The 21,729-nt window shown below is 36.2% G+C and overlaps 2 protein-coding genes across 10 annotated transcripts in view; one reads left to right on the plus strand and one right to left on the minus strand.

Moving 5' to 3' along the window:
- Positions 1-753: 753 nt before the first annotated feature.
- Positions 754-17,276, plus strand: LOC125674782 (DDB1- and CUL4-associated factor 6-like). 2 transcript variants are annotated; one of them, XM_056158716.1, is made up of 19 exons: positions 780-944; positions 2,802-2,863; positions 3,087-3,179; positions 3,305-3,376; positions 3,700-3,798; positions 4,729-4,842; positions 5,190-5,325; positions 5,882-6,042; positions 6,267-6,326; positions 7,558-7,891; positions 8,654-8,872; positions 9,062-10,078; positions 10,257-10,356; positions 13,680-13,833; positions 14,131-14,287; positions 14,792-14,880; positions 15,852-15,957; positions 16,713-16,768; positions 16,808-17,276. In XM_056158716.1, exons 1-19 carry the CDS (start codon positions 875-877, stop codon positions 16,814-16,816), a joined length of 3,108 nt encoding a protein of 1,035 aa, XP_056014691.1. In that variant the 5' UTR covers positions 780-874; the 3' UTR covers positions 16,817-17,276. The 2 variants fall into 2 exon arrangements, with proteins under 2 accessions (XP_048768020.2, XP_056014691.1); XM_048912063.2 differs by having other exon boundaries at positions 754-944; positions 16,713-17,276.
- A 1,002-nt stretch (positions 17,277-18,278) lies between these two features.
- The window catches only part of LOC125674781 (uncharacterized), a 58,056-nt gene continuing 54,605 nt past the window's right edge, over positions 18,279-21,729 (minus strand). For all 8 annotated transcript variants that reach the window (XM_048912062.2, XM_056158714.1, XM_056158715.1 and 5 more), the window contains one exon: positions 18,279-21,461. In XM_048912062.2, coding sequence (XP_048768019.2) covers positions 20,076-21,461 — 1,386 coding nt within the window. In that variant the 3' untranslated portion in view covers positions 18,279-20,075. The remainder of the gene's footprint in view (positions 21,462-21,729) is intronic.

Raw genomic sequence — 21,729 nt, forward strand, 5'->3', positions numbered from 1 at the left:
TGTGTGTGTGTGTGTGTGTGTGTGTGTGTGTGTGTGTGTGTATTAGTATTAGCCTAGATATAGCAAATACATAAGCGGATCAAAGGATCAAATCTACGCAGAGTGTCGCACGTTTTTCTAGGTCTATGTTTAATTAGGACGGACAAAGTGCAGGACATGTATTCAAGAGGACAAAAATTCTGTCCTTACAGTTACGTCACCATGCATCCTAACGCGATCCACACACAATGTGATTTGAGTTTCAGATACCAAGTGGAATTAGTGGGGGCAAGTGTTGTGTGGACCTGTCCCTAACTAATGTTCTCTCTTTAAACACGTCTTTTTCATAATTCGAAATAAATTGTTTGATAAAATTTTTTAGGTGACTCGATTTTAACTAAAAAATATAGTACTTTTTTCGTCTTGTACACGTATTATTAATTCTCTCTGTAACAGGTTTCGTCGTCGTTGTCGTCGTCGCCGTCGGAGAGAGAGAGCGAGAGAGAGCGAGAGAGAGAGAGAGAAAGAGAAAGAGAGAGAGAGAGAGAGAGAGAATACGAGAATTGACAAATTTTAATTAATTAGTATGCAACACGTATTCATGATAGGTCTACATGTCAATGATAATTTCTTCTGGAGAAAATCCAAAAAAAAATCTTGCATGTAATTATCAATTTTTGATATGCTAGGGATATGTTAATGTAAAAATCTTAAAACTTTGGGATAGGATATTTACTGATAGAGGTTACTGTTTTTTGGAAATCGACTTATTATAGGAACGACTGGCTCATTAATAATAATCGAGGAATTTCGGAAAGAATGAAAATCTTTAAAAACGTCAACACTCGCACATACACACCGATGAGGATCTTTTGCTTTTAACTGTCTGCAAATTATGTTTAAAATTTTGCAAGATAGATATTACGGTTTAGAAAGAAGACAGAAACTGTACGATGCAGCGAAAGGTAAAATCAAGAGTCAATCCGCTAATGGCATTTCTAGTTGTTTTTGTGAACAAGACTTGAGGAAGTTGATGAATTAAGTAAAATTAGGAAAGGGAACAAATAAGCAAGCTGAGATTATTTACTGTCTGAATGAGTTGCGGATGGAAGTAGTTTGATCGGTATTCGCTGAATCTTGTAATGGAAAATCATTCATACTTGCATTGTTTACATAAATAACATAATACATTTGTAACAATTCCACTACATAAGCCTAAAAAAGATAATTTTTAAGGTGTAATGAACTGAAAATTGGACAGTTAGAATAGGTTGCATTTCCTTTCTGATGAATTGTAAGGGATGGATAGCCTTTATGAAAACATGGTCATAGATTCATTCATGATGAACAGATGTAGGACATCCATGAATCTCCAACTGAGCGATTTTACACCGCCGCTACCTGGTCAGTGGCATTCAAAATGGTCTGACAACTACATTCCCCTCACCCCAAATTCAAAGGATCTCTCCTAGTTAAGAAGCACTATCAGCTGTATGCACAACGGTTACAACCCCAAATAAATTATAAATTGGGAAGGAAGATAAATTGCAACTTGACTAAAATGGGATTTGAACTAAGAATTTCCGAATCTCTGGTCAGGTGCTTTACTAAATAAATAAGATGTTCTACTGACGAGTAAGGTGCTCTACCAGCAGAGTAAAGTTCTCTACTAAAAGAGTAAGGTACATGCTTTTTAAACCGAGTAATGTGCTCTACCAACAGAGTAAGGTGTTGTACCAACAGAGTGAGGTGTTGTACCAACAGAGTGAGGTGCTCTGTCAACAGAGTAAGGTGCTCTACCAACAGAGTAAGGTGCTCTACCAACAGAGTAAGGTGTTGTACCAACAGAGTGAGGTGCTCTGTCAACAGAGTAAGGTGCTCTATCAACAGAGTAAGGTGCTTTCTTAATTGAGGAAGGTGCTTTATTAATTGAGTAAGGTGCTTTATTAATTGAGTAAGGTGCTTTATTAATTGAGTAAGGTGTTTTACCAACAATGTAAGGTGCTCTATCAACAGAGTAAGGTGCTCTATCAACAGAGTAAGGTGCTCTATCAACAGAGTAAGGTGCACTTACTACTTATGATTGATCTTGTCTAACTACCCCTTGTTTTCCCATTCTCAATTCTCGGCTGGTCTTCAGTACCCCCTTGCTTGTCGTAAGAGGTGACTAAATGGGACAGTCCTTCAGATGAGACCGCAAAAAACCAAGGTTCCGTGTCACAGCAGGTGTGGCAAGATAAAGATCCCTCCCTGCTCAAAGCCCATAAGTGCCGAACATAGGCCTAAATTTTGCAGCCCTTCACTGGCAATGGTGACGTCTCCATATGAGTGAAATATTCTCAAGAGGGACGTTAAACAATATTCAATCAATCAGAAATTTCTGCTGTGCACTATTCAGTTTATAATTGACAACAATAAACCTTTTTGTAACATTTTGAGTTGAATTTGAGATGGAGGGGGCTCCATAAACTTGGTTGACTGCTTTCCATAGCTGATCCTCTTTAGTCCTATGCTTACTTGTACATAAGAAGTCCCAATAGCTTAGAAACCATGTTTACACTTGAACTAGGATTTTTCAGCTTGGAATAATGCTGAAATCATCAATCCCCAGAGAACAGAACAAACTGCTTACTCAGAATATTCCATTGAATTTAAAGTGTTTTAGTATTCATCATTTGTCTCATTCTTACTTTAGTGTTTATGAATCAAAACCTAAATCATGCCATGTTTCTATTATTTCAATGTTCTGGCACACACATGTGGGTTACAACTACATGTACATGTGCTTAATTAATATTACACGTAATTATTTCTTTTTCCAGGAAATATTGATTTTGTTCAAAGACTGAAACTGCATAGCAAGATAGAAGTTCATTCTGGATGTGTAAGTAAACCCTGGTTATTGTGTATACACTATGATGTTGTATTCAGTTTTATACCATTAAATTTCCAAGAAAACAATCTAATATGTCATGTTCCTATTCATACAGTAAAAACACAGTTATAGCAAACATGCTTATAATGAATTACCATTTATAACGCAGCCATTTTCTATACCTAGATATGGATTGAGATGTGAACTGATAGACTCTCTTATTTATCTACAGGTGAACACAATTTGTTGGAATGAAACTGGCCAGTACCTTCTATCGGGATCAGATGACCAGCACCTTGCTATATCGGAGCCGTTTTCTGGAAAGGTAAGCTTCCTGTCCGCTGTGAATGCAATATTTCTGTTCAGGACAAGGCGTTTGGTTTGGGATAAATGCATGTATTAGTTATGTTCATCCTTCCCTTCCTCTCTATTGTGTGTATTTTTTTCCAGTTTACATCTGTTAGATCAGGACATAGAGCCAATATCTTTAGTGCCAAATTTCTACCTTATTCCAGTGAGAAGGTAAGGGACAGTGAAAAATAGATTTGTGTAGATGATGTGATTTATGATACATGTACAGGATATGATTTATTATTGAAGTATCGTGCTACGAGGAACTGTCTTCTACCTTGATACTGAACTGCTACAGAAATTAAATTAGTCACAAATATGAATTTTAAAATTCTTTCGTTTCATGTTGTGTATCGTTATCTTTTAATTTTCTTGTATTGTAAGGTTCCTGTTACTATGTAGATTGTAAGTTGCTTTAGATATATATGAGCTTTGTAGATTGTAAGTTGCATTGGATACTTATAGATTGTAAGTTGCATTGGATACTTTTGTAGATAATAAGTTGCTCGGGTGATGGAAAGATTTACTACACGGATGTGGACACAACATGCAGAACTAACCTCTTCGACTGCCACTTTGGTACAACATATGAGGTACAATACATAAACTACAAAGTAGGAAGAAAAAATGCATTTAGATATTGAACACTTGTATTGCCAAATACACCGTTGAGTTATCTTGCCATGTTATCGTCTTGTAGACAGAAAGATTAGCATATTTCCAGATTTATGTCATTGTCAATGTCATTGTTGATAATGTAATATATGAATATTGCATGTAGTTAAAGAGTAACATTGAAAATTTTCACCACAAGAAAACCATTATCAACTGAGACGTAGCTGAGGTTGACAATGGTTTTTCGAGGAGTGAACATTTTCAATGTTACCCTCAACTGCATGCAATATTTCTTTTTATTATACTGAATGTTGTATAATTAACAAAGTAGAAAGACTTAATTCAGTATATATTTGATCTATTTTGTTGTAAACTTGTAAATTAAAGTCAACATGTTGATATAATTCTAAGGTAACAAGTTCGAACTGGTAAATTCTGTAATATTCCACAAATCGCAGTTCACTTTTAGGGCTACATATCACAGTGTGCTCATATTTGCTCCAACGACGTTTTTAACAATTTACGGCAAACCGTACGCACATAAATCTTATGCATGTGATAATTTTTATAATATCACCCGTTGTCAAGTAATGTTACCCGTTGCTAGATACTATCACCCTGTGGCACGTGATTTCTATTCTCGGAGGGAAACATTATGTTTTTGTAACTGTTTCTTGGCCAATCAGATTCAAGTATTTTACATGAAAGTATGATAATCTTTACTTATTCATGGAGGTTTTTGAGATTTTGAATTTTCTCTTGATGTCATTAGTTCTACTGTATAGCAGATATAGGAATTTACATCACTCAGACAAAATTTATTTTGTGGCAAATTGTCATACCGATATTAATTTAAAGGTAAAGTCACATTGAATGGATATTTTCACTTTTCAATATTTAATTAATAGGTGATTGTGATCCCCAGTGAGTCGTCGACCTTTCTGTCCTGTGGAGAGGATGGCACGGTCCGTTGGTTTGACCTCAGGGCCAAGACTTCTTGTCTGAAGGAATACTGCAAAGACGTGAGCAACTGAATAATTATAAAGAAAGCTGACACATAATGAAAATAAGCATTGCCTGGATATGATAAGTTTACTGTAATCAAATGGATACAAATAATTTTTTGAAATATTTACAATATATTCTGTTACCTGCTTACTTTCAAAAATCAAATGTTGAGGGCATAATGGTTTTGGGTACATGATCTTTAAAATGAGCATAAATTTTGGTCTATACAAGACCTTGGTCATATTGGATGTGAACATTTTCCCTGATGAAGCCTATGTTGAGATTAAGGTCAAGGTCATACTTTGAGATAATGGGAGTAAACTCTACAGAATTGTGGATCACGAACACATCTTGTTTTCAGGACATTTTGATAAACTGCAGACGAGCTGTCACGTCCTTGGTTGTCAACCCACTTATTCCTTATGAACTGAGTATTGCGTGTGCAGACAGTTCGGTGAGGATATATGACAGGAGAATGCTGGGAACGAAAGCCTCGGGTACCATTACAATAAACTTGACTGTCATAATTTTTTTTACAGAAATATGTGAACTGTGCTAGGTATGAATTGATGCATTGTTGGCCAGTTCAGCAGATTACTGTATATCAGCTTTAATATTAAATGTCAGTGTTGTTTATTTCATTAGTTATATGGATTCTTGTCAGGGTATATGGACTCACATTCCCTGTCAAAGTTTATATTCTCCCAAGCCGTTAGGCTATAGAGAAGATATACTTTGACAGGGAATGTTAGTGCATATTCCCTGCCAAGAATCTTTATAACAAATATATCCTACTGCAGAGCGATCAATTTACAAAAAATGTTTATTTGTACGAAGTGGTTAAGTATATAGATCTATCGAAGCCATTTTGCATCCCATCTATTCTCGGCAGGGTACATGACCTCACATTCCCGGCCTGTCGTCCAATCAAATGCCTAGATTTTTTCTCTGCAGGAGGATAATATTTGTTGTTATTGTCAGTCTTGATGTCTCTGAGCAGTGATGATAAATTGGTGTTTTTTCCACTCTCTGTAACACAGTCTTGTATTGTAGGTTCTCACTGCAGTAAGGGTATCACAGGTATGATCAGCAAATTCACTGCCCCCACACTGTCCAACAGACCTCACAGAATTACCTCCCTTGCTTACAGTCCCAATGGAGAGGATATACTGGTCAGCTATTCCTCCGAGTACATCTACCTGTTTGGTGCGAAGGTAAATTTCTTTTCATGCTGAAATAATTCAGGATTTGAATATGTTATATTTAAAATTGAAAGATGAACAACTTGCAAGGTTTTCAACAAGTTGTTCACACCATGCAAAAGCATTTCATTGAATAATTGGATTTGTAATTCTTATAATAATTATATGCTTGTGTATATTTTTAAAGAAATGTTCTATTTCCAATGTCTCATACTCTTGAACATTTTATATAACAGGATTACAAGATGAAGAAGTTGCAAGCCCCTGCAGAGGTCTTTCAGAAGTCAAAGTCGAAGGTAAGTTACAGGTCAATGTTCATAGATTTCAAATATGAAAGTGTACAGCATATTCTGAATATCTTGAAATTCAGGGAACCAACCTTTTTTCAGGGGACCAACCTTTTTCTTTCAATATAACCAAAGTTCAAAATTAGCAGAATTGGAAATACTAGCTATATTGGAAGCTTTGTTTGATGCAGTGTATCTCGATCACGATTATAAAAGCAGAATATAAATCCAAACCAATTGCCTTTATTCGTTATCAACATATCAACTTTTGTGGGAATTCTTCAGACTTCTCTGATAGAACTTTGCTAGAAATTGCTGTGTTCGGTGTTCCAGCACTAAATTTTGTTAACCATTTGAAGAGATATTCATTCATCTCTGTGAAGTTTCTGGATCTGTACATTTTAAATTTCCATTTTGATGAAAACCACTTGAATCCACAGCTTTGATGATAGCAGCATGCTGTTTAAAGAATTAAAAAATCGTGATTAAAGTACTGGGGTTAATCCTGAAATTCTATGCAGTTTTGGATTTTGACTTCAATTTCTAAACTGTTGTGGTCACTATTTTGTATTTTGTGTCCAGCAACAAAGTTTTTCTTTTTGTTTTTTGTTTTCTGGGGGAGGGGGGAGTTATACTGACGATCATGTCCACAAGCTGTCAATGAGTGGTCATACTCCAATTTTATTTTAATTTCTCGTATAAAAATGTGCAATGAAAGTAAATGAGGTGAGAAACAAATCAACTGATACCTTAGTATTGACTTGTGTGATTACGAAGTCACCAACCGTGACAACTCAACTACCATCTAGGTGGACTTCAATGTAATTGTTATAAAAACAATGCATCCCCTCAGTGGACTGATAAATGATTTCAAAACAAGCGATATTCTGAAATAAGCGATTTTCAAAACAAGCAATATTTCAAAATAATTGATATTTCAAAATAAGCAATATTTTAAAACAAAAATGTGATATTTAAAAATAAGCTATGTTTAAAGATAAGCAATATTTCAAACAGGTAATATAGTTTTTACAAATAAGCCATATTTGAAAGCATAAGTGGAGTAAGCTACATGTATATACACATAGGTCAGGATGTTTTTACGATTTTAATGAAGTACAAAATACCTTAAATGGATTCTGTATATAAGGTAGATTGAGTGAATACAATTTAAAGAATCAGAGACTTACAATTTTAAGAAGTAGATAGAGCTAATGTTAAAAAAATCTGTTTTCTGCAGAGTGGGCGAATACCAAAGAAAGTTAAATCCTCCGACTGGTTCTCGGACACTCCGTCAACATCAAAGCCACCTCCTAAACATAAAGAGCCTGAGTCCCTCCCCTCCCCCAGAAGTCCCAGGGAACCTCCAACAGACCTGCCAATGTCCAGCACACCCCCTCGGACTTCTTCCTCACCTAGACAGTCCACATCAGAGGGGGTCACTTCCATGTTGTTGCCCCAGAGCCCAACAGGGTCAGCACTGAGGCAACCACCAATCAAAAGGCTGCGTCTGCGAGGAGATTGGTCGGATACTGGGCCCCATGCCAGACCTGAGAGTGAACGACAGACAAGTGGTAAGCGACCTGTTTGTGTGGTAGGATTTATAAGCTGCTAAGTGTTTGTTTTGTATGCAACATTGTATGTGGAAACTAATTAGTCCCCTACCGGTAAAGCCATAGGAGACTATTAGTTAAGGCCCTTCCCTATAGGTGGGAGTCCTATAGTGATCAGCCTATGTGTCTGTACTTTGACAGATTTCTGGACTTTTTGGGTTATCTCTGCAGGTATTGAATTATAAATGTGTACAGGAACTTATATCAATGGGTTACAGATCAAGATTGACTTATGGGCTTTGTTGACCTTTTTTGAAACAGTTACAGACTTTGAACTTAGCTTCATATCTTTGACAGTTTTCCAGACTTTTTTCAGGCTATTTCTGCAGCTATTCATTTGAAAATGTTACAGATTAAGGTTGACTTTGAGTTTTGTTGACCTTGTTTTTAAATACAGTACATGTAGATATAGACCTTGAACTTTGCAATTAATGCCACAAAGCCAGACTCTTTTGTGATGCTTGCCATCACCAAGATATCTCGTTTCCTCTACATCTGTCTGTGTATCTGTCCGTCTGTCACAACTTGATATTCTGCAGTTTTTTCAGCATGCTCTGATTAAGAAAGCAGAAATTTGGTGTGTGATTACCTAATGTTTGTTTACAGATCAAGTTCAGGTTTCACCACAGTAGACTGATTTTTATGAGATTTATGGGACTTAGTGCTGAATGTAGTTTTACCAACTCTTCTCACTTTTAGTGTATGTGTTTGTTTCAAACTCAGAACAACCTGACAGACAAACCACGATCATGCAGAGAATGTCGGACATGTTGACAAGATGGTTGGATGGAAATCTGAGACGACAGGGGGAGGAGGGGAGGGAACAGGAAAGCAATGAAGCACAAGAGGGGAATTCTGAAAACCAGGCCTCTGGAGGCCAGGCCGAGGGAGGTGGACATCAAAGAAGTGATGAAGTCAATGAACCAACTTCTGTTGTCGACGGTAACGCTTTTCTTTGATATAGAGAACATTCTACATAATGGGTGAATTAGTTTAAGAAATAATGGGAAAAAAATGATGATAATACTATTGATGTTATCTCAAGCTCTCATGCCAATCAGATAAAACTGTAATCCGTGATTTTCAATCATTGGTCAAGAATGGTTTTATTTGATTCCAATGTTTTCTCAGAGATGGAAACAGACGACACTTCTGATGGAAACAGACTACAGAATTATGCATCGTCAAGACAAGACTCCAGAGTGGAAAATGTAGACTCTGTTAGTAGTGAAAATAATCTTCATCCAAACTGTGATAATCCAGACAGCAGTTCCACATCAACAAGTGCAATACCAATACCCCACAGTCTTTCCAGCTCACAGACAGCTGTTTCAGAAGGTCAACTTACTCAAGCTGGTCTCACTGAAGCCACCAGGAGGACTGCAAATCCTGATCCAAATCCGAGGCTTCCAGAGGTCAGGAATATTATTACGGGTGAGCAGAGAAGGCTCCAGGCTGGACTGCTTGTTCAGGAGGAGCCTGTTATAAGTCTTCAGTATTCCTCTGAAGGCACTACTAATAGCACGGTCAGACTTGGCTTTGCCAGGTTTGAGAATTTAGAAGCTGGTATTTTGGAGAGGAGTGCTGAGAATGCTTCTCTACAACCTTTAGTAAGGGAAGCAACTCCGACTGGAAGTACAGACTTTGAAAACCGCAACATTGATAAAGCCAGACAAACAGTGAATACTGCAGAGGATAATGAAAAGGAAAAGGGAGAACCGGTAGGTTTCGTTGATTCAACAGACAGTAGTGATATCTTCGACAGTGATTCATTCTCAGGCGAGTCTGGAAAAGAGGAATCAGGGGAGAAAGGTGAAAGTGCAATCGATAGTGTTGAAACTAGTACTCTAAGTGAATCTCATGAATCAGAAAAAACATGTGAAACTTTGACAGAGTCGAGTGCTGACACTCAGCCTTCAACTAGTTCACAATCGGGGAGCAGTTCACAGAGGGCTGGGCGAAGAGAGGCCAGCGAAGCAGTGAAAGAGAAGATCAGACAGATTGGTAGGATGAGGATTTTAGAGAGACTCTGTAGGGAGGGCACCTCAGGAACCCAGCAAAACAGGCACTCAGATGATGGTGGAACTTCAGAAGACGAGGAACTGCCAGTTTCCAGGGTCACTAGTCAGTCAGATGACCAATCTACAGGTAGCCACATTACAACCTTGGTAAACTGGGAGGGTTGAATAACTTAATATTGCCGAATTGTGTAGGTGACAGTTGTTTTGTAATTTTTGGAATATTGTTAATTTAATGTAGTTCTTTAGATTTATAATACAGTGGATGTATTGATGTGAAAATACAATACAGGAATTGTTTTCTGTAGGTAATGTAGCTGGAGCAGACTCGGTGCGTCAGAGAGCTGAAATTACTGGTCATTCAGGTCAGGAGGCTGTCAGCTCGGACGAGGAAGGGGAGGGTCAAAGGTTAGAATTTCATAATATTGTCGAGTTTAACTTCAGTCCTAGATCCGTTCTTTTGGAGGCCATGATTTGTCTTATTTCAACTTTTAAAATAAGCAAAAACACAAATCAGACAAAAATAGAAATGCAGTGATGTATATTTAAGTAATGAAAGTACAATGTTTTTACAATGTATAAAAGTAAGTTCTGATAGTTTACACTTCTTAAACTGGGAAGCATTTTGATAATATTTCCCAATGTAATTTAATATCATATTGAATGAGTAGAAATTACTTCAGATTCCATGTAATTAGGGCCCCGCCAATTGGCAGATGCCCTATGGTGATCAGCATGTGCGTGCTTCTGACCGTACGTTAAGTACTGTTTTGGACTTTTATCATTGGGTTACAGATTGAATGAGTTTGGGCTTTGTTGACTTTTTATTAAAGAGTTACAGACCTTGAACTTAGCAAATAGTGCCACAAAACTCGACCTTTTATGATGCTTGCCATCACAAAGATGTCTAGTTCAATTTGGAAAAAAAGCACATTTGTTCTAATAGGAGGAATAGTAACATGTAGCTATATTGCTGTAGGAACAAAATGGAAGCAGAGAAGTTAAATGTACAGGGATGTCAAACTCAGGTTGTACATGTCACGACTTAGCGTCAGTTCAGTTTATACAATACTGAGTAGATGAAATACTGATATAAAGTCAAATGAACCAATCAAAAAGCATTTTACAAGTGAAATTAATTTAGGGCTATTCCAGCAAAAAAAATATGGGGGGGAGGGAAGGCACTTTATTTTTAAGACAGCCACCCATACAATTAAATTTTCCTCTGCTACCACCACCCATACAATTAGATTCTCCCCTGCCACCACCACACATACAATTCAATACTTTCATTTAACGTAACAAATGGATCAACCATATGATATTTTAGAACTTAATTCTAGTTTATATTTTTAAAAATGCAAAAAATATAAACAATAAAATGTCTTTCTTTGTTGTTTCATCGGGAGATGAAGGTAGCAATCATTGCAGAAAAAATTACATATTTTGGTTTCCAATGCAATTTTGGTAGGGAGAAAAAAAGGATGATCTCAGCATATAAAATGAAAGAAAAAATTCAATTAATTTTGTATACTTTGGAAACATGCGAGTTGTAGAAACCTAAGCTCTGTTTGCTTATTATAAACGAACAGTTTCACTAATGATGTGGAATATTGTCATATCATTTCTGGACTAGATGTGCATGTCCTTTTTACTCATGTCATGATCTGGGTGCTTGTTAATTGCACAGTTGAAATAACAAGAAGTTGGTTTTTTTAAATGATATATAACTAAATAAAATATGAATATATTATACCACTTTTAATTTAAATTCACATATATTGTTACTCTCTTTATTGCTTTTAAAAGACAAGTGTCTTATTACATCAGTTACAATATGTATACATAAAATGGCATTGTATAGTGGTGTACAAATTCAAGCAAGCAACGGAGAAGAACTTTTCAAAGAGTTAGGTTTTCTCGCAACTTAAGTGCTAGACATAGATATTTCCCTAAATTACAAAGCGTATGCATATAGATTGTGACTTTTTTCCTTTGACTTTCCCCCCTACAATCTCTCGTAGGCCTACGGGAAACTCGCGAATATTCCATTTAAAATTTCAGTCCCAAGCATAATATTTACCCGATTTATATCGCAATCAGGCAAATTTTCCACTCTGTTAAGGAGGTATGCTACACCAGAGAAATTTGATGTAGATGAAAAGTGTAGGATATGTACAAAAATATTTTGAATTTTCAAATTTTCAAATTTACTTTATTTTGTCAAAAAAATACAGTTTTAGTAGAAGGTAATCTGAAAAAAATTTTAAAACCCCTGCTGGACTCGAACCTGCGACCTACAGTTCAGCAGTCGGTATTCTAACCTACTGAGCTACTCGGCTAGGTATTTAAATAGAAAAGGAAAAGTCAAATATTGCTGATATCGATTTTGTCATCCATGTTTTTAAAGGAAGTCAGCCATTATGACGATGAAGAGTACTACCTTAAACGTAATGGTATACCAGGTGGGAGATTTCATATCCGAATTACCCCGCACATCTCAAAGTCTGTCGAAATTCACACCTTCGGAAACAACGGTGATTCCCTGATCCTTGATTTTGTTAATTAAACAACAACTCGGGTTTTGGTAATTAACCTCACACAACGCTGCATGTTAATTACACGTTAACAAATTGATAGCTTGGGTATAATAATTGATTCAGAGTGCCGATTAAACAAGATCACCGCCGAACTGTTACCTGCGCATTTTAAAACGAAAGTGTTAGGGGCGATAATTCCCAGAATAGTCATGCTCGACTGAAATCGAAAGTAGGAATCGCGTTGTAATCGAAAAAAATGTACAGTCGTTTCATAAAGGTGAAATTACACGAAAAGGTTGTAAAACTCATGATCGTTGGTTGCATTAGACAGGTGGTAGTTTAGGACAGGTACAATACGTTGGGTAACACCTTTGAGGGGAAAGTTTTACGGTAACATTGAGTTATCTGCCCATTTATCAATCTTTTTTCCGTACTTAAGTTAATGTAGAATGGCTCCGCTTTTCTTCTTCTTTTGTAATAATAGAAACGTAGCGTGATACGTTTTCATTTTTATCAAAATTCACAGGCACCCATGTTTTTTATTTAACCTGGAAGACAACCACCCATACAAATATATTTTCCCAAATCACCCCCACCCATCCAAAAAAATATCTGCTGCCGTCCCTCCCCCCCCCCATACGTTTTTTGCTGGAATAGCCCTTATCATGTGTCAACCTTTGGAAATCTATGGCAAATTATACATTAAAAAGTAGAAAGCAGTTCATTTATTTATTTATTTTTCGTCATATTTCCCCAGAAGATTGTCTGTTTGGAGTGATTGTTTAGAGGAGCTTGAATATACCAAGCCCATTTTATGTACAGAAAAGTTAACAATGAGACAAGGAGACAACCAATGTAACCTACATGTACACTGTAGTAAAGCAATCATGAACTGTATATATGCATTAAAAAGGATGATTACATACCATACAAGCAGAATTTTTAGCAAGGATTTAATTTTGGCATTATTAGCAACAGAGTTGAGATCACTGAAATTGAATTTCTGCTAATACTTATTCCATATCGGAGGTAATAGCTATATCTCTCTTGCTAAAATTAGTTCTCGCTAAATAAATATATACCCATAATTATTGAAAAATCGCTGAATTTGTGTCTCTCTAAAGATACCCCTTATACGATATTTGCATGTTTGGTTTGTAGAGATTAACATGTACATGTGTCTGTTGATAGGGACACCCTGGAGAGGCACATCACAGCCATTAGACTACAGGAGCTGTACAAGAAACGGCAGGAGGAGAGAGAGAATGAAGAGATAGAGATGAGGAGTATTCACCAGCCTCTACATAAAATCAAGTTCAAAGGTCACAGGAATGCTCGAACCATGGTAAATATGGAGATGATACAGTGTTTTTCAATGTCGGTAACAACGCTATTACATGTATGATTTGATAGATTTTAATCCATCATTCTTTCATTTCAAATCATTGTGATATGAATCAGTCATATCAATGCAAAATGCTCTTTTGTTTTTCTGATGCAGTCAATATAATATGGATGCCTTGTATTGAACTTTTAATAGGTAGAACTGGAAAATAGAGTTTTGTCTTGTTCAGTTGACAATGTACTCAGTATGTGACAAAATGTTACTTGGTGATCTGAGACTTTTTTTTATTTCTGACAGATAAAGGAAGCGAATTTCTGGGGCGACCAGTTTGTAATGAGTGGGTCAGACTGCGGTCACATCTTTATCTGGGATCGGTACACTGCCAAACTAGCCATGCTTCTGGAGGCTGACCGCCATGTTGTCAATTGTTTACAGCCACACCCATTTGATCCAAGTAATGAGTTATTTTATCTCTTATTTGTGTACGTGAAGTGATTCTTCCGTCATACAAACTGAATTTTGTGATATTGGACTTTAATTAATGACAAACTTTAAGACAGTATGTACAAAATAAAGAGAATAGAACAAGTATTATCCTCATCACATTCAAATCACCAATATTGGCTAAAGGGTTAACATCTAGATAAAGTTGGCTGAAGATGAGGACGGAATCAATTAAGAATTATATTATCAATACAATGAAATATCGTGAATATACAGTAAAACACAATTATAGCAACCTCCAGGGCCAGTGAAAAACAGTTTGTTATAACCAAACTTCATTGTATCCAATAAAATTATTTTCCTATCATAGTGGAATAAATATCACTTTGTATTAAATGTTAATTTGTTATAAGCATGTTTGTTTTAAACAGGTTTCACTGTATCAATGAGGTTGTGTTTGCAGTTTTAGCCTGTAGTAACATGTTTTACTGTATCAGTGAGGTTGTATTTGCAGTTTTAGCCTCTAGTGGCATCGACTATGACATCAAGCTCTGGATGCCTCTAGAAGAAAGTCCTCACTTTGAGGAAGAGGTAGCAGCTGAGGTGAGTTACTGGAACTCGGTCAATTGTTAGATGAAGGAAATTCAACATAACTAAGCTGAACTGTACGATCAAAGGTTATGTGAAATAATCTTGAATCATTGATAAATAGAATTCTTATACTGTCTTATTCACCTAATGCTAACTTTGTAAGATTAGGTTTTAGATACTGTAAAAGTGGTCATTTACTCTGGGGGTTAAGTACAGCATTTTCCACGTCCAGCATTTACGCTGGGGTTTAAGTACAGGATTTTCCACGTCCAGCATTTACGCTGGGGTTTAAGTACAGGATTTTCCATGTCCAGCATTTACGCTGGGGGTTAAGTACAGGAGTTTCCACATTCAGCATTTACGCTGGGAGTTAAGTACAGGATTTTCCACGTCCAGCATTATGCGTGAGGGAAAAATAGGCGGTACTGAATACAATATATATTACATCAAATATTTATAACTATACCCTTGGGGAAAATATACACGCTAATTGCGTAACTGTGTAATTAGTGTAAGTAACCACTTTTACAGTATTGAATTGTATTGAGATACATAAAAGATCCAGAGTTTCATATTAGGTTTTTGATATAAATAGGAAGCTCAGACGAAGGTTGTGTGAAATAGATGTAAAGGTTCAGACACTTTCAATATACCAAGCCATCTGAAATTTGATAGACAACACATTGAGACTATGTTCATAAACAAAATATAGTATTATATCACTCTTTTGTGAAAAGAAAAATACTACTTAGTAAAATGTCTTGTCAGAAGTAAAATATCTATTTACAAAATGTGCATTGTAATGCTAATCTAAAACAAATATTTCCTCTTCTTCCTGAATGTTTCATAGCATATAAACTTTGTTAATAACATTTGATATTAAAATCATTTCCTCACCATTTGATAGCCTTGAGAAAATAAACAAAATATAATGAAGTTGTTACTGGAATTAGGGTGGTAGATTTCTTCTCTGAATGTTGCAGATCATGAGGCGGAATGAGGTAATGCTGGAGGAGACTAGAGACACCATCACTGTTCCGGCAGCTTTTATGCTCCGAGTTTTGGCTTCTCTCAACCAGATCAGGGCAGGTGGGTCCTCAATAAAGGTCATAAGTTTTGAAAACAAAGAGATCTATATGTAATGTCCTAATTCTTGTATGTAGAGGTGATTTGTGTTAGTATTCAGTATAAGAAGAGACATGTCTAATATTGAGGGTCAGTTTCAGGAACGTTTGTGTCTGTATTGAACTGTTAACTAGATCGATGGTGCAGTGCTGTCTTGGGGTTGTTACAGCTCACACAAATATCTCTACACTGTTAAGATCCGAGACAAATTTGGTACTAACAGCTGTTAGTTTACCACTTAATTTTATAAGAACTTTTTAAACATACAATGTAGGTTCTTCCTAGTGATGTAGGTTCTAATTACCAGTAAGTCATGCTGGCTTGATTTTCTTCTAGATGTGCTTTTGCCCAGCTTCCAGTCCTCTGTAACATATATATCATACGCTGACCATGAAAATGGTTTTCTTCATTTGATAAATACAAAAACAGTCAACTGCTGTGGCTTCGTAATCAATGACAATTTGGTGCTAACAACACAAATGTTGCTCATTTTATTCTGGAAATGAAGGTAAACATTTTCACACATATATCATACATCTATGATACCGACATGTTGCAGAGGATTGGAATCAAGCCAAATGGACTTAGGTGGAATCTTAACGAGGGAGGAACTAAGAGCAATTTCTGATATCAGTGCATACTTCATAGTTTTAAGACTAAAAACACATTCGTGTTGCTATTTATGACTGAATTCATTAGAGCTCTGAATTATATTGCAGGTCGTGCATCATCCAGCAATGAAGCTGCAGCTGAAAATGACAGTTCATCTAGTGAATCTGAGTGATGTTCAGTGATTCTCGGTGATTCCAGTGATTCTGAGTGATGTTCAGTGATTCTGAGCGATTTTTAGTGATTCTGAGCGATATTCAGTGATTCTGAGCGATTTTCATTGATTTTGAGCAATATTCAGCGATTCTGAGCGATGTTCAGTAATTTTGAGCAATGTTCAGTGATTTTGAGCGATTTTCAGTGAATCTGAGTGATATCATCAGTTTTACAATCCACATTTTATCTACAAACCTGATCATGAAGCTAACTGTGCACCGGCGTGAGCTTTTATGTCAGCTCAAAGCTTTAAACTGACGTTATGAGGGTTTATTGAACATTACAGACAGGAATGGTTAAACCACTATAAATCATTGTTTTCTGTGGCTTATCTCGGTATATTTGGTGCACTAGGGTATTTAATAGTAAAAGTATACATATGCATGATGGTATGTATGCTGACATTGTTGCTGATTTCATTGCAATTGTTTGTGGCAAAATAAAAGTATGAAGTTAAAGTCTGTACTTACGGCTGAAAAGTTATTAGTAATAGATAATGAAGTAACAACCAAGGAAGGACTATACAGTTCAAAAATTTATTATTTTTTAAAAACTTTCCAGAGCTGTATTAAGATATCAGTTTCTTGGGTTGTTAAACTATACATAGTCATAATGGAAGGTTATATGAAATCAATATTTAGCATTGTCAATTACATTCTGTGAGCTCTAAAGTTTAGCTGGACATGTCATTACTGGTGATGTTGATATAGTTGAAAATGAGGACCTCAAATCAATTACAATATGTATTTTAACAGGTCCTAAATTCGGAGAACCCCGGTCTTTCAATTGCCGACATAACTTCATCTCTACTATGAACTCTATCGAAGATTATACCAGGCTATTGGCTAAATATGAAAATGAACTTGATACATTGTCAGAATGAATTACAAAATGTAAGAGGAATATCAAAATCCCGTTTGAGACACATTAGGGGTCATGGCGGATGTGACCGGTCGACAAGGGATGCTTACTCCTCCTAGGCACCTGCTCCCACTTCTGGCATATCCAGGGGTCCGTGTTTGCCCAACTTTCTATTTTTGTATGGCTTATAGGAGTTATGAAATTGATCACTGTTCGTTATCTTCACCTTTAGGTTATATACGGGTAGAATAAATAATGATAGATATTGTATCTCGGAGAAATATGACGGACATCATGATGTATTTGCACATTCAATGAGGAATTACACACCAGAGAAAACTGACAAGGTGAAAAGTGGAGAAGATATCAGTGATATTTTAGAATTGAAAAAATAAGTGAAAGTAAACCTATCGAGCTGTATAAATAATTCAATTAAAATGGACAAGGAATATAATGCTGATATCTATTTTCCCATTTGTTTTAAAAGGAAGTTGGCCATTGTGATTATGTGGTATTCCTCTTGTAAGATAATTCATATCAGCGCTAACGTGAGCTGTACGTGCGTTTTTGTTTTTGGAAAGAGAATAAATGCAAAAACATTCAAAATGAATTACTTCTTTATTTGCATTCATTGTCACACAAGCTTATTGTACATGTACTGAAATTCAAATCAATTGTTTATAGAATGAATTTTAAACTAGAGCAAACTGAATAATCCGCATGACTTTCTTTAAATTATTATATTATATCCTAGGTACAGTGGCGAATCACGTGAATTTGACACGATTAATGACCAAAAAAAAAAAAAAAAAAAAATGCGGACAAATGTCAACAGAAGGGAAAATTTAAACGTGTAAGTAACACCTTTATGAATAACGAATTGTCACATAACTTCTATCAACATTTGAAGAATTTTCCCCAGGACAAATCGATATTAAAATGATAGTTCTACGCGCGGTAGCTACAGGGAATATTGACAGTTGTTTGGCAGTCGGAACATTTTTGACTGAAATAAAAAAAACTGTCGGTGTTCTCCGCTTCTACCGCGCAGAGAACTACCGTTTTAGTATAGATTTGTTTCTGAGGAAATTCTTCAAATGTTGATATAAGTTTAGTTATGTGACAATGCGTTTTTGAATTTTCCCTTGTGTTGAATTTCCTCGGCATTTTCCGTGTAATTGATCATATCAAAATCACATGATTCGCCTCCACGCTAAGATGTAGTAAATCATGTTTTTGTTTCTTGCATCTGTATACATACAAAGGATATGATTAAAAACAATGAGTACATTAACACCCCTCCTCTCCGAAAACAGAAAACAAGAAAAAAAATCAAAAGCACACACATTCGGGGGGGGGGGGTCCCCAAAACGGCATGCATATAGCGTTTATAAAAGCAAATGAAATGATACAGAGTGGCATATGGAAGTACATTAAATGTATGGAATGTGTATATACAATGATAATGGAACGAAACAATCTCCAAAGTTATAATGTGAAAAAGAATACATATAAAAACATTTTCTACAGTATTTTGAAAAAAATTCATTTACATTTTATCACGTATGAAACGTTCTGTTTAAACCAACTTGCACTCTAAACCTTTTAGATAGAGACAATGACGCGTCCGTCCATTGATTGTGAGTTGTAAATTTAGGTACGTTCCAACCTCCACCAAAATTGATATGTATCATCTAAACTTAATTTATGAATATTCAATGCCACGGCCCCTTCGGGCGTTTTCAGTGAACAAAAACTTCAAAAAATCATGCAATCTTTAAGATGAACATCGTGACCTCGAACAACATTTTCAAATTCATGGTCCCAGGGTGGAGCTAAATAGATGTAGGTCATGTAGAAATATTCTAGTAGACAGAATGGGTTTCTAAAGTACCATTGTTAGGAACGTTTTATCGCAACCTTGGTGAAGTGTTCAGCCCTATGGTGGGAGTTATTAAATCAAATAGTTAAAATGAAGACTTGGGTCCAATATCATACGGCCAAGATCAAGGTCATCAATATATCTTCCTTGGAATGTTTTTGGTGAAAATCCACACAACATTTGCTTTTCATAGTTTGAGACACTCTGGTGAGAGTTAAGACCCATTAACCTTTTCAATGATTTTGCAGGTTTGAAATATAGACATTATATAGATAATATTGAAATGTTTTCCAATTGGATTCATGTCTCAAAAATAATATAGATACAATTTTCCGGCATCTGATATTCATTGAAATAATAACTCAGAAGGATAGCGATATATCGTATATTTATGCCCTGTATGAATGATTTCTGTCTTGTATTTAGCTAACGTTAAGAAATTCTTTACAGTCTAAAGCAACGATGTGTGTTATAAAACATTTTGATAATGTTAAGCCGTTGTACTTCCACACATCTAGAAGAAGGATTTCAAATAACTGACTCCACGCATCAGTACATTTCCTTTCCCTTTCTTGGGAGCGCGTCCAGAACCCTCGAATGTTTTACCAACAGCGGAAGAGATATCACCTTTTGTTAGCCGGAAATTTTGATCAAAGTTCTCGACTTGTTTATCTACCAGGGCCATGCGCTTTATTTCATTTAGCATCTTTATTCGCCGCCAGTACCCCGGCTGTCTTTCTGTATCCTCGGCTTGGATCATGAGATCGATGTGCTCTACTGCAGATAGAGGATCGGGTCTCAAGGCTATCTCTTTTAACCTAGCTTTGCATTTTTTCATTTCTGTCATCATCATATTTACATTTCCGAAAAGGTAATCTACATCATAAGTGAGTTCCTCTAGGTAGCTTTCGTGGGTCAATGTAGAACCCTTTGCATCTTCGTATTTTTGTTTCATTTCTGTGTATGTCTTAGTTACCTTTTCAGTTGCATATTTAAAGATATAGGGGGTGTTCTTATGATCTGACCAGATGCATTTTCCAACGCAAATTCTACAGTAACCATTTCTCATTGCACTACAATTCCTTTTTTCTGAGTCGTCTGCATACATACAATCCTCATGACATGTAATATGGCACTGTATACAGTTAGTTACGTGTTGACCCCGTGGTAAATCAATCATAAACTGTTTTGTTTCTTCAACCTCGTATGTGAAATCTTTATTATTTTCTATGTCGTCCTTATGTTTTTTGAATATCTCCAGCTGATCTCGCAGTTCTGCCAGTTTTGATAGACCAGCTTTCACCTGAGGTAAAATATTAGATATGATCATTTTCAGTTGTTCTCTTTCTTGCAAAACATCTTTCGTTTGGGAAAGGCTTCTTGTTTCAAAGTGGTGCAATTGCTTAAAAAACATTTGAAAGCTATTACACCCCATCTCCCAAAACATAAGTGACAGTGATGTGGAGGATAGGTTTTTGTTTTCTGCAAATAAAGCAGAATTATTGAATTGAAAAGTAGAGCCAAATGGTAGGTTTGCCTCCCTCAGAGAGGCAAGAACGGGGGGTTCGGCGCCATCAGCAAATGTTATTAAAGTGCAAATGTTTGACTCAATATCTTTGCCAAACAACGACATAATGGAACCAAATATATACTTTTGTGAAATAGTAAGTCGTGCATCTGGAGCCTTTACAATAAAGCAAACGGCATCAAGGAAGAGAACTCCCTGTTCTCCTTTAGCCGAAAACAGATGACGGATTTGGTCTATTATAGCATGATCTCTGTCTATTCCTCTGGTATCTCCAAACCCCGGCGTGTCGATGATGTTGAGAGTGTACGACAATCGACTTCCCTTTTGTGGCGCTATTTTGTAAACAGTTATCCACTCTGTTTGGGAAATTGCCTATAATAAATTAGAATAATTTAAAAAAAACAACAACCCATCGACAATAGCTAGATATGTACATCAGTCATACATGTACAACAATTGAAGATGTGCTTAACATGACTCAAGAAAAGACTTAGAGTCGATTTTATTGCAAATTTGATCGTTATCACAAACTAGTTTGCCAATGCAACTGCCATTGGGTCAGATGTTGATTCTGACTACGGATTACTCCGTTTACCCAATCAACATAAAGGGCTCACGGCGGGTGTGACCGGTCGACAGG

This window comes from Ostrea edulis, chromosome 3, assembly GCF_947568905.1.
Source record: "Ostrea edulis chromosome 3, xbOstEdul1.1, whole genome shotgun sequence".
NCBI classification, from domain to species: Eukaryota; Metazoa; Mollusca; class Bivalvia; order Ostreida; family Ostreidae; genus Ostrea; species Ostrea edulis.

What these genes read in the sequence shown, in the direction of transcription:
- LOC125674782 (XM_048912063.2), top strand. Translation starts at nt 875, where the DNA reads ATGTTTAAAATTTTGCAAGATAGATATTACGGTTTAGAAAGAAGACAG. An exon ending in TACCTTATTCCAGTGAGAAG is followed by an intron (nt 3,377 to 3,699) that starts GTAAGGGACAGT and finishes ATACTTTTGTAG; the next exon opens with ATAATAAGTTGCTCGGGTGA. An exon ending in AGGAAGAGGTAGCAGCTGAG is followed by an intron (nt 14,881 to 15,851) that starts GTGAGTTACTGG and finishes TGAATGTTGCAG; the next exon opens with ATCATGAGGCGGAATGAGGT.